Genomic DNA, 12,265 nt, shown 5'->3' on the forward strand with positions numbered 1-12,265 from the left:
GATATGCTGCAATTACAGGGGGTGAACTACAACTCCCAGCAAGCTGTGACAGCAGGACAAATGCAGATGAGGCACCGGCAGAAGTATCAACGGTCTACTAGCAATAACGAAAGGGACATTAGACCTAAAGCTCATCTTATTCTCCTTACCTGCATAGCTGGATGCAAGCTATTGCTCCCTGTTATCAGCTGCCCTTCTTATAACATTACAGTACTAATATAACCTCCAGAAACATCATACATGTGACTGATATCCGCTGCCCTTCTTGTAACACTCCAGTACTGATATAACCTCCAGAAACATCAAACATGTGGCTGATATCCACTGTCCTCCTTATAACACTACAGTACTGATATAGCCTCCTTACACATCATACATGTGACTGATATCCACTGTCCTCCTTATAACACTACAGTACTAATATAAGCTCCAGAAACATCATACATGTGACTGATATCCGCTGCCCTTCTTATAACACTCCAGCACAGATATAACCTCTAGAAACATCATACATGTGTGGGGGGTCTGGAACGCAGACCGAAATGCGAATGTTGCCTGTATCCAAATTAAGAGGAAATATTATATAGAGTACTCATAGAGAACCATAATGAAGCACTACACAGACCGTCTAGTGATCAGAATGAATCCTAGTTTATTTTCGAAGATTGCTAGTTTTTATGCAAGATGAAAAGAAGGCGTTTCCAAATGTTACCTGATGCCTAGTTACAAAGTACTTTTGGTGATCACATGTGACGGATATCCACTGTCCTCCCTATAACACTCCAGTACTGATATAGCCTCCTTACACATCATACATGTGACTGATATCCGCTGCCCTTCCTATAACACTCCAGTACCAATATAACCTCCAGAAACATCATACATGTGACTGATAGCCGCTGCTCTTCTTATAACACTCCAGTACCCATATAACCTCCAGAAACATCAAACATGTGACCGATATCCGCTGTCCTTCTTATAACACTCCAGAACTGATATAACCTCCAGATACATCATACATGTGACTGATATCTTCTGCCCTGCTTATAACACTCCAGAACAGATATAACCCCCATAGATATCCTATATGTGGCAGATATTAGCTCTCCAGCACTATTATAAGCTGCTGTTTCTGGTGTACTGCTCCTTTAAATAATGGAGTCATGGACAGGCTCTTCACAGGACAGTGGCATCCAACCTGCACCATTTCAGCTGCTGTAAAACTACTATGACTGCAAACAAGCGAGATGGAACAATACCTCTGCGGTGCCACCTATTGGAAGGCAGCATTATTGCAAGTCAATGTTAGACTCTTTATACAAGCCTTGCAACAATGACTGGGGAGTGAAAGCCAAGCCAGAATCCATACACAGACAGCTGCTTCGGAGTGTTTGCAGTAGGTTTCTGGCTTGGGGAGTGAGAGGCCTGTGATGTGGGTCAGGAACGCTATCTTTTCTCCTTAGGGAGAGCACCTAGGTGAGTGAGGAGACTTATAAGGCCATTCATGCTCCTCTGGATAATATGCAAATAAGGGAGATGGAACAATACCTCTGTAGTGCCACCTATTGGAAGGCAGCATTCCTGCAAGTCAATTATAGACCCTTTCTCTTCAAGCCTTGTAACAATGACTGGGAATTGAAAGCCAAGCCAGAATCGGGGTGTTTTCCCCCCATCAGTGTGCAGCAGGTTTGTGGCTTGGCTAGCGGGCGGCCTGTGCCTATTCTAACGGTCATGCTGGAAGTTGTCGTTTCAGAACACGTCGAGTCATATTGCAGAACACGTAAGGCAGTTATGTAACACCTACAAGATCGGGGATAATTATTTGACTGCTGGTACCCTCACCGATCTTAAGAACAGGGGTCCGAAGATCCCAGGAGTGAACGGAGCGGTGGTTGCACATTCGTGCTGCTGATCCACTCTTTTCAATGGGACTGCTGTAAAGAGCGGAGCTCTTGAACGTTGTCATCTCTGGTGGTCCAATTCAAATGAATGGATGAGTAGTACGCATGTGCAGCCGCCGCTCCGCTCACTCCTGGACGCTCCCAGATCGATAAGAGCCGTGCCGGTCCTGTGGAACAGGGATACATTCTATTGGTAGGAATAACCCTTTAAAAGGATAGTTACGCATCAGAAAAACATGACTTTTTTTCCCCAAGAAGTGCGCCACATCTGTCCATGGTCACGCCTGGTATTGCAGCTCAGCTCTATTAAGTGAAATGGCATAAGCTTCAGTACCACACACAGCCTGTAGTCAGGTGCGCCATTGTTTTTGGAGGAAAGCAGCCATGTTCTTCTATACAGCAACTAGATGGTCAGCGAGCCCATGTACACCCACTCAATACTCCCCAAATTCCAACCAGAAGTAGCAAGTGGTGAAAGAGTTGCGAATGACCAACAGAGGGCGCCTCCTTATTGCCTAGAACATCTGCAGGAAGCATTTGTAGAAGCTCTGAGTCTTCAGACCTACAAGCCCCCCGACCACTGCTCTATATACTGCACAGTAGCGATACAGGGACGGGTCCCTTTAAGTGCATTCTCTCTATTATCGCCGCACTGAGAAATGTCCTACAGCAGAAATCTGTATTGATGATGCATGCCAGTGCTGTCCTTCCTGCACCTGGCCTAAATTACCGTGCCGCGCTCTGCCAGCGTCCCCAGGGGCCGGGCCCAGCCTGTGGCTGCTCAGGGGGGAATAGACTGGAGCTATTTAAAGCAGAAGACTGAGAGGGGCTGTCAGGAGGTCCTACTTACGTGTTGTGGAGCACACACCATCCACAGTGGGGGTCCCGGGAGCCCAGGCAGGCGTCGCAGCTCTGGTACTGCTCACAGCTCTCCACCGGCACACGGGTGACCTGCAGCAACAGACAAATCAGAGAAGTCAGAAACACAGCAACCAGTAACCCTATAACTGGTAACACTGCATCCTATGGAGTCTGCTATTACACTCCTCCAACCCTACTTTCCTGGGTTGCTGAATGGCAGATCATTCACATGGGCATATCTGCTCTCAGTGTTATGTGCATATTTTACAGGGTATTCAGACATGCATGTCCTATTTTGGTCCGTATTACAGACTGAAATCGCCTATTTAAGTCAATGAGATCATACATTTGTATTCACTGCGCAATTACGCACGAAGAAAAATACGCCCGTGTGAATGGGTCATTAGTCATCAAAGTAACTAAGATGATGTACCATTCAGAAGACTAGAAAAGATGGATAAAAACCCCATAGGAAGAGACAATAGCAGATAACATGGCTGTCACCCAGCTTATCCTGGCCCCTGAATGGCAGATCTGCACAGGGATACAATTAAACATCCATCGTTTTCTTTGCAGATTCCACTGACGAATATGGGAACAATACATAACCACCCCGAAGAGCGCGGGTGCAGCCGCCATATTGCTTGCCGGGCTCCTGATCGGCAACTAGTCTAGTTCTAGTCTGATATCTCTCATCCCCCTCAGCCTCGTGTTTGACGTTAAGGTGGAGTTCTCCTTTAAAGCTCCATAGTGACAGAGCGGCAGATTCTGCTTAGGGAAGTTATTTTGGAAGCCTCTGGAATATATTAGTGCAGGATATTGCCGCCGCTGATCTCTCGTAGCGCTGCCTTTGTATGTCGCCTTTTGTTATGTAGATCTGATGGGCTAATTGGCGTCTGACCGGCAGAAAGCCTAATGAATTACAAAGCGAAAAAAATCCAGATAGATGGAAATGATCTTGTATCTGAAAGCCCATAAAACAATAGCGCATTCATAAACCGCGCAATATTCATAAATTGTCTATCGTTTGTTCCTGCCGCGTGGCGCCGTCCATTACTAGGCAGCATTGGCGGAGCGGCCAAATTTCCACCAGTGTCTACGATGGATTTTCTGATCGATCACATCATAGCTAATCAGTGCCAGGGGTATCATACGGAGGACTTTTGGCTCAGTGCCTGCAGCACGGCGGTTTTGGATTCAGAGCCGCCCTGGAAAAGCTGGGTGCTGAATAATCAGGATATTTAATCGGCCTGTTGGGATGTCACTCAGCCTTTCCGACTCCTCGGTAAAGGATCAGACTGGTTAATCCGCTGTACTGGGCCGGGCGGATTATTCTTGCCTATAGCTCAGGTGGTTTGCTGTTCAGCACTCTGGAAAAGTTGGGTGACTAATTACATGTTTGGGTTATGGTGCCTTTAACAGTGGGGTATGAAGTAAACCCTTGGTTTTATAGGTTTGCATAACCTGGCAGTCTTGCCATTCGGGGATCCAAGACAGCTGGGTGACATCCACTATGGTGGCCATTATAGTTCCAGCGCGGTCAGACACAAAGCTTTCCCAGACACCTGCAAGGTAAATAGCTCAGCCCCTTGGGGTAATAATCGGTACAATATGTCAGCTTGGATATCCTCTGCCTTCATATGACTGCATGTACCATTCAGGAGTCTGGGAAAGCCTGCTAACGGCTTGTAATGGCAGCCATATTGGCGGTCACCCGGAGACAGAGGATCTGAAGCTGCAGTCTTTGTATCTGTCTTATATGCACTTACTGACACAAAGTAACAATTCTAGCTTAACCCCTTCACTACCCTGTAGTGTTGTTGTGGCGGTGCTCAGGGTACGTCTGATGTACTGCCAGATGACCGTACACTGCACTGCTGATGCTCAGGCTGTTACTAACAGTCTTAGGCCCAATGTCCATGTCCACGGGCGGATTTTATTTATAAATGCTGCTGCGGCGCGGTTTTTGAGGACGCAGCATGTCAATTCTTTGGTCTTTTCCGCAGTGCTTTTTTGTGAATCGACCTTCATGGACGCAGCAAAATCTGCACCAAAATATGCCGCAAAAGGTAAAAAGCGCTGCGGAAAAAAAGGCTGTGGATTTTCCGAGAAGAAAAAGCACCCAAAACGCGCAACAAATACACAGGACAAAAATAAGCTTTAAACCACTTTTTCCACAGCAAAACCGCAACGGAAAAACTGAAGCAGAACTGCGGCAAATCTGCCCTGTGTGAACCCAGCCTTAGCATCCGTAGGGCAGCTAAAAGCATGCGGATGTGAGACCCTCAGCATCTGGAGGGGTAAGAAAATGTCTCTTCTCTATCCATGGCCGTGGGCATGCACGGATTCCACTATGGGATTCAGCAGGGGAATCTGAGAGTGCAAGTGGACATGAGGCCTAAGAGTACTGTTTGGCGGTACAGTAACCACATGCATCCAAAACTCTGCCTGTCCACGGCAGCCACATGATCTTGCCTGCATTATCAGCAAGAGCGTGCCACCATGGGGAGCTGCAGACGGTCAAGTTACAGCTGCATTACACTTGCCACATCGGACCATGCCCTTATGGCTCATTCACACGTGAATATGCGTATACAACCTGCAAAATAAGCCGCATTTTCACCATGTGTATTTGTGCACATTTGGTCAGTCCTGTATTTTTTTTCCTCAATGATGATGTTACTTATGCGTATGCATTACAGAGAGACAGTAGAGATCCTGCTCTCCTATGTGTGCAGTGTATGGAGACATCATAGCAGCAATCTACACCCACCAGCTCAAAGAGAGAAGAGATCCCGCTCTCCTATGTGTGCAGTGTATGGAGACATCATAGCAGCAATCTACACCCACCAGCTCAAAGAGAGAAGAGATCCCGCTCTCCTATGTGTGCAGTGTATGGAGACATCATAGCAGCTGTCTATATCCACCAGCTCAAAGAGAGAAGAGATCCCGCTCTCCTCTGCGTGCAGTGTATGGAGACATCATAGCAGCTGTCTACACCCACCACCTCAAAGACAGAGAAGAGATCCTGCTCTCCTATGTGTGGAGTGTATGGAGACATCATAGCAGCTGTCTACACCCACCAGCTCAAAGACAGAGAAGAGATCCTGCTCTCCTATGCGTGCAGTGTATGGAGACATCATAGCAGCTGTCTACACCCACCAGCTCAAAGACAGAGAAGAGATCCTGCTCTCCTATGCGTGCAGTGTATGGAGACATCATAGCAGCTGTCTATATCCACCAGCTCAAAGAGAGAAGAGATCCCGCTCTCCTCTGCGTGCAGTGTATGGAGACATCATAGCAGCTGTCTACACCCACCAGCTCAAAGACAGAGAAGAGATCCTGCTCTCCTATGCGTGCAGTGTATGGAGACATCATAGCAGCTGTCTACACCCACCAGCTCAAAGATAGAGAAGAGATCCCGCTCTCCTATGTGTGCAGTGTATGGAGACATCATAGCAGCTGTCTACACCCACCAGCTCAAAGAGAAAAGAGATCCCGCTCTCCTATGTGTGCAGTGTATGGAGACATCATAGCAGCTGTCTACACCCACCAGCTCAAAGAGAAAAGAGATCCTGCTCTCCTATGTGTGCAGTGTATGGAGACATCATAGCAGCTGTCTACACCCACCAGCTCAAAGACAGAGAAGAGATCCCGCTCTCCTATGTGTGCAGTGTATGGAGACATCATAGCAGCTGTCTACACCCACCAGCTCAAAGAGAGAAGAGATCCTGCTCTCCTATGCGTGCAGTGTATGGAGACATCATAGCAGCTGTCTACACCCACCAGCTCAAAGACAGAGAAGAGATCCTGCTCTCCTATGCGTGCAGTGTATGGAGACATCATAGCAGCTGTCTACACCCACCAGCTCAAAGACAGAGAAGAGATCCTGATCTCCTATGTGTGCAGTGTATGGAGACATCATAGCAGCTGTCTACACCCACCAGCTCAAAGAGAGAAGAGATCCTGCTCTCCTATGCGTGCAGTGTATGGAGACATCATAGCAGCTGTCTACACCCACCAGCTCAAAGACAGAGAAGAGATCCTGCTCTCCTATGCATGCAGTGTATGGAGACATCATAGCAGCTGTCTACACCCACCAGCTCAAAGACAGAGAAGAGATCCTGCTCTCCTATGCGTGCAGTGTATGGAGACATCATAGCAGCTGTCTACACCCACCAGCTCAAAGACAGAGAAGAGATCCTGCTCTCCTATGCGTGCAGTGTATGGAGACATCATAGCAGCTGTCTACACCCACCAGCTCAAAGAGAGAAGAGATCCTACTCTCCTATGCGTGCAGTGTATGGAGACATCATAGCAGCTGTCTACACCCACCAGCTCAAAGACAGAGAAGAGATCCCGCTCTCCTATGTGTGCAGTGTATGGAGACATCATAGCAGCTGTCTACACCCACCAGCTCAAAGAGAGAAGAGATCCTGCTCTCCTATGTGTGCAGTGTATGGAGACATCATAGCAGCTGTCTACACCCACCAGCTCAAAGACAGAGAAGAGATCCCGCTCTCCTATGTGTGCAGTGTATGGAGACATCATAGCAGCTGTCTACACCCACCAGCTCAAAGAGAGAAGAGATCCTCCTCTCCTATGCGTGCAGTGTATGGAGACATCATAGCAGCTGTCTACACCCACCAGCTCAAAGACAGAGAAGAGATCCTGCTCTCCTATGCATGCAGTGTATGGAGACATCATAGCAGCTGTCTACACTCACCAGCTCAAAGACAGAGAAGAGATCCTGCTCTCCTATGCGTGCAGTGTATGGAGACGACATAGCAGCTGTCTACACCCACCAGCTCAAAGACAGAGAAGAGATCCCGCTCTCCTATGTGTGCAGTGTATGGAGACATCATAGCAGCTGTCTACACCCACCAGCTCAGAGACAGAGAAGAGATCCCACTCTCCTATGTCTAGTAGCAGTCTACACACACTAGCTCAGAACCAGATAAGAGATCCCGCTCTCCTATGCTTGCAGTGTATGGAGACATCATAGCAGCTGTCTACACCCACTAGCTCAGAAACCGAGAAGAAATCCTGCTCTCCTATGTCTAGTAGCAGTCTACACACACTAGCTCAGAACCAGATAAGAGAACCTGCTCTCCTATGTGTACAGTATATAAAAGGCATCATAGCAGCAGTCTACACCCACCAGCTCAGGGAAAACTAAGAATTAGAGATGCAGCCTGCATACAGGAAAACTTGTCATATACTGTTTATATATAGTGTTCTTCCTCGTGTACACACACAGCGGCTCATTCTGAAAGTTGTCTGAGACCGACCGGTATAGTTTAAGCCTCTTTATGGGTTAAAAGTAAAACATCAGCCAAACAACTCTCCCAACCTGAAGCTGCAAATAGGTCTCACTGAGGAGTCTGAAGAACAAGAGAGAAGATACTCAGCCAAAACATTGCTAAGATCACAGATCCGCGCCCCACTCAACACTGTGATCAGGAACGCTCCCTGATTACATTTGCATGGAGACTAGGAAATTTCACAAGAGATGCGATGTCTTAGGTGTTTCGCCTGTACGTTTGCTCTTCAAAACCAGGCACATTAATTCCGGAGGGTGACATTTAAGGAAGACTTTGTGCACAGATCAAATCTTGCAAGACTACATTTTTTTTTTGGGTACGTCTTTTGACCTGATACATTATGGTTAGAAGCTGACCAATAGAAGCCATGTAGGGACCCCAAGACTTTGCAGCATCCCTTTACTTTGTGTAAGTCGATTCATTAACAGAATGATCTGTCAATTCTGGAGAAACATTTCCCCAATTTTGACCTGGGTTTGGATTACAGTAAGGGGCGCTGTTGCAGGGAGGTCTATGAGAAATTTGAATGGTAAAAGAAGGTACTGCAGCTTAGGAAATCTACTTAATTGCATTATTTTAAGACAGCCTCCAACAAAAAAAAAATGCAAACTGTGCTAAAATTAGTTTGATAAGAGATTGAAGACATTACATAAGGGAATATAAATATAGCAAATTTTCCTAAGTGGTGATGCACAGGATAGGTCATCAATAATGGATTAGCTGGACTCTATTGTCCAGGATCCCCATGATCGGCTGTTTGCACGCATGTACTGAATTGAATTCTGCAAGAAGCGGACAGCTCGGTTCTTACTGCAGTTGTCAGGCTTGGTATTGCAGGCCAAGTTACCATACATTTCAATGCCTGCAATACCAAACTTGGCCACTGCAGTAGGAACAAGGCTGTCTGCTTCCTGCAGAAATCAGCTCATTGCATGACTGCAGAAGCCCAATCATTGGGGGTCTTGGGCAACAGACACCCAATCAATCTACTACTGATGACCTATCCTGATGATAGACCATAAATAGTTTACAACTGGACAATCCCTTTAAAGTATGTAACAAAACAAACAAAAATAAAAGCCCCAGCTTTGTGGATTCATGACAATATACGGCACTTAATAGCCTGCTGAAAACAGAATTACCCACAAAATCCATGACGACAGCTGATTCTCTCTGTATTGGTCCATACAACCCGGAGTACTTGCCCCATAAAACACGGAGACGAGCGAAAGCAGAACAGAAAGAAAAGCACTAAAGCACCTAAACAATCTCCGTTTACACGTCTCCTTCAGATTTCACGAAACGCTACATTAAATCTGGAATGTATCCGTGTGTTCTGTGATAGAGGAACGCTCCCTCCAGCTCTATCCATAAACTGAGGAAACACAGTAACTAAATGCCTCTTTTGTTTTTTCTTCTTTTCCTTTCGAGGCTCGGATTCTTCCCTCTGACGCCTAAGGAACCAAAAAAGTTGAGCAGCAGATAAGTTCCTCCGGTACACCACCAGTCATCGGTACTTAGAAGATGTATTAATATTTGCCTGCCGGCTGCTAGGTAATTAGATTCCTCGTGGACCAGCTTGTTAATTTAGCTGGTTCCTCTTAAATATGACGCTCTAGGCAAGCTTTTTGGAATTAAAACACTGGAGCGACCCACCATAGGGGCTCCTTTTCAACTCTCGAAATGGAATATTTCTCACGTAGCCGTAAGATTGAGAGCTACTAGTCGAATATTGTAAAAAAGGGAAGATACGGCGAAGTGACCCAATCAAGAGCTCCTGTACATGTCAGGGCATTAGCGGAACATGGCATCCTACCCATAGGAAAATGAAATATGAGGTCGTTAATAGCTGGGGCATTAGAAGGACAATTTAACAGAGCATGAGGCTTACCAGAATAGAACGCACAGCTGGAAGCCCAACCTTACTAGATAAAGCAACTTCAATGCATCACTGCTCCACAGAAGTAGGCTAGATCATCTATCATGTGAAGGACGTGCCCGCGCCACCACCGCCACCTGGTCCAGGATGGTATCACCTGAGCTTAACGTACGCCGAACAGGAAGATGGAGCAGGTGATTTGGATACGACAAGTGTTAAGTGGAGATTGTAAGGCAGCCTATCAATAACGCGCGTGACATCAGAAGGAGAGGATATATTTAATTCTATTCAAAAGTCATTGCTGGCAGGGGGCACAGCGAGGAACGAACAGGGAAGCAACGAACTAGGTTAAGCTACTGCCTACTGAACGCAGTTTTCCTTGGCTTAAAAAAATAAGTTAAAAGGGTTTAAAATCCATTACAATTGAATACTCACCTATCACGGTTGCTCCCCGTCCAGCGCTGCAGCCCCGATTCCCGTGGTACGGAAACCGGAAGAAGTGGCGAGCAGTCAGGTGCCGTACACAGGCTTCAGTGGCCATGGAAGAATCAAAGCTGAAGCCTGTTAGTAGCTAAGCGGTCACATGCACAATAAACGGCACATGACCGCCCAACACTTCTTCCAGGTTCTGTGTGGCCGGCACCGGGGCTGCAGCGCTGCAAGGGAAACCGCCAGGAAAGAAAAGTACTCAGTTTTTTTATTGATTTTAAGCCCTTTTAACTTTTTTTAAATTCCAGAAAGCCCCTTTAACCTTTTCCAATTCACTGTCTGACATCTTCCTACATTCTGATTGAAGCCTGTGCAGCTCCGATGTGTAAAGATGTCCGTCAGGGTATTCTTACTGTATATTACCGGCCACTCTGTTGTCGGGGGCCTCTCCGGTAGGTCACATACTACAGTACTGACTCTAGCCAGCAGATGGCGCCATTGTATAATAGCAAAAAGAGAAAGCCCCCTAGGAAATCTGAATCTGGGTTGTCCAGTTTTAAACTTTTGGTAGTCTAACCTTAGATTGGCAGGACGGCTGCTGATCAGCTGTCCTCTGGGTCAGTGCGCTTATCCACTAAATTGATTGCTGCAGGAAGCAGACAGCTTCCACTGAAGTGGTCAGGTTTGGTATGATAGGCAACGTTCCCATTGAAGTGAATGTGTAATACCAGGCCTGGCCACTGCAGTGAGAATGGAGCTGTCTGCTTCCTGCAGAAATCAGCTCAGTGCACAAAGTGCACTGGCCAGGAAAATAGCAAATCTGATGGAATCTATCCTGTGGATAGACCATGAATAGTTTACAACTGGACAAGACAGAGCTATAGAGAACACAGCATGCATCTTATGCCTTTTCTTTGGCTTTATGGGTTCTTAAAGCGACCTTCAAGCCCCCTACATCAAGTTCTCACAGCGATCCACATTTGAAGTCATTGTTGGATTTTTCTAACAAAAACTGCGGCAGAAATCGACACATTTCGCATTGAAAGTTCGCCTCCTGACAGCCAACCATTAATGGTCTATACGACGGAGATGCATCCACATGTGGAAAACAGAAATTGACCCGTTACTTCTTGATGCAGAATCCACATTGGGTTATCTGCATGTAGATTAGTCCCACTGAATGGCGCTAATCTGCGTGCGGGTCCACGTTGGTGGCACAAGAGCCCTCCACAAGGCCTGTATTCAGGCCAAATGTTGCACTGGTGCAAATTACAATGGCGAGTATAGACATCCCCTAATTACGCTGGAGTTCACCATGTTGCGGTGAGAAGACCACCACTGCTGCCTATTGGGGGTCACCGCAGTCTACATTTATTTCAATATGGCTAATGAACTCATTTTTTGGCCACAGTACCTCCAAACCACCAGACGGCACCCATGGCAGGGCTTCTGGCTATCACAAAGCAGCTGGTATAGCCTCAAAAGGGAAAAGAAATGTAGAAATGCTTTGTATTTCGGTCCAGATCAAGAAAATCTAGAGATACAAGCGGCATGCGAACAATGCGAGGCGAGCACAATGAACAGGTCCGCTGTTGGGACCATTCCAAGCGCATCCCTGTCTTAATCCGACAGATTTGGTCCCCTTCCAAGCGGCTCTCGGAGGGAGATAAGGAATTTTAGAGGAGTTTATTTGTGAGATTAAGATCGATGCAAGTAGCTGCCGGCTTTCTTCAAGTTTAAGGGAGAAAATTCTGTGAGGACTCAGAAGTGAAATTAGGCAGAGATATCAAAGTCACCCTGCGATCATTCTAGGGGGGGCACAGGACTCGGACCCAAAACACCAGCCGTTCCTGATGTCCTGAGCGCGACTA

At 46.7% G+C, this 12,265-nt stretch overlaps 1 protein-coding gene across 2 annotated transcripts in view; it reads right to left on the reverse strand.

The window, feature by feature from the left end:
- The window catches only part of PLXNA1 (plexin A1), a 330,066-nt gene that overhangs the window by 133,450 nt on the left and 184,351 nt on the right, over window positions 1-12,265 (reverse strand). For both annotated transcript variants that reach the window (XM_066597033.1, XM_066597035.1), the window contains exon 5: window positions 2,752-2,852. In XM_066597033.1, coding sequence (XP_066453130.1) covers window positions 2,752-2,852 — 101 coding nt within the window. The remainder of the gene's footprint in view (window positions 1-2,751; window positions 2,853-12,265) is intronic.

Source organism: Eleutherodactylus coqui, chromosome 3 (genome assembly GCF_035609145.1).
Source record: "Eleutherodactylus coqui strain aEleCoq1 chromosome 3, aEleCoq1.hap1, whole genome shotgun sequence".
In the NCBI taxonomy this organism is placed as follows: domain Eukaryota; kingdom Metazoa; phylum Chordata; class Amphibia; order Anura; family Eleutherodactylidae; genus Eleutherodactylus; species Eleutherodactylus coqui.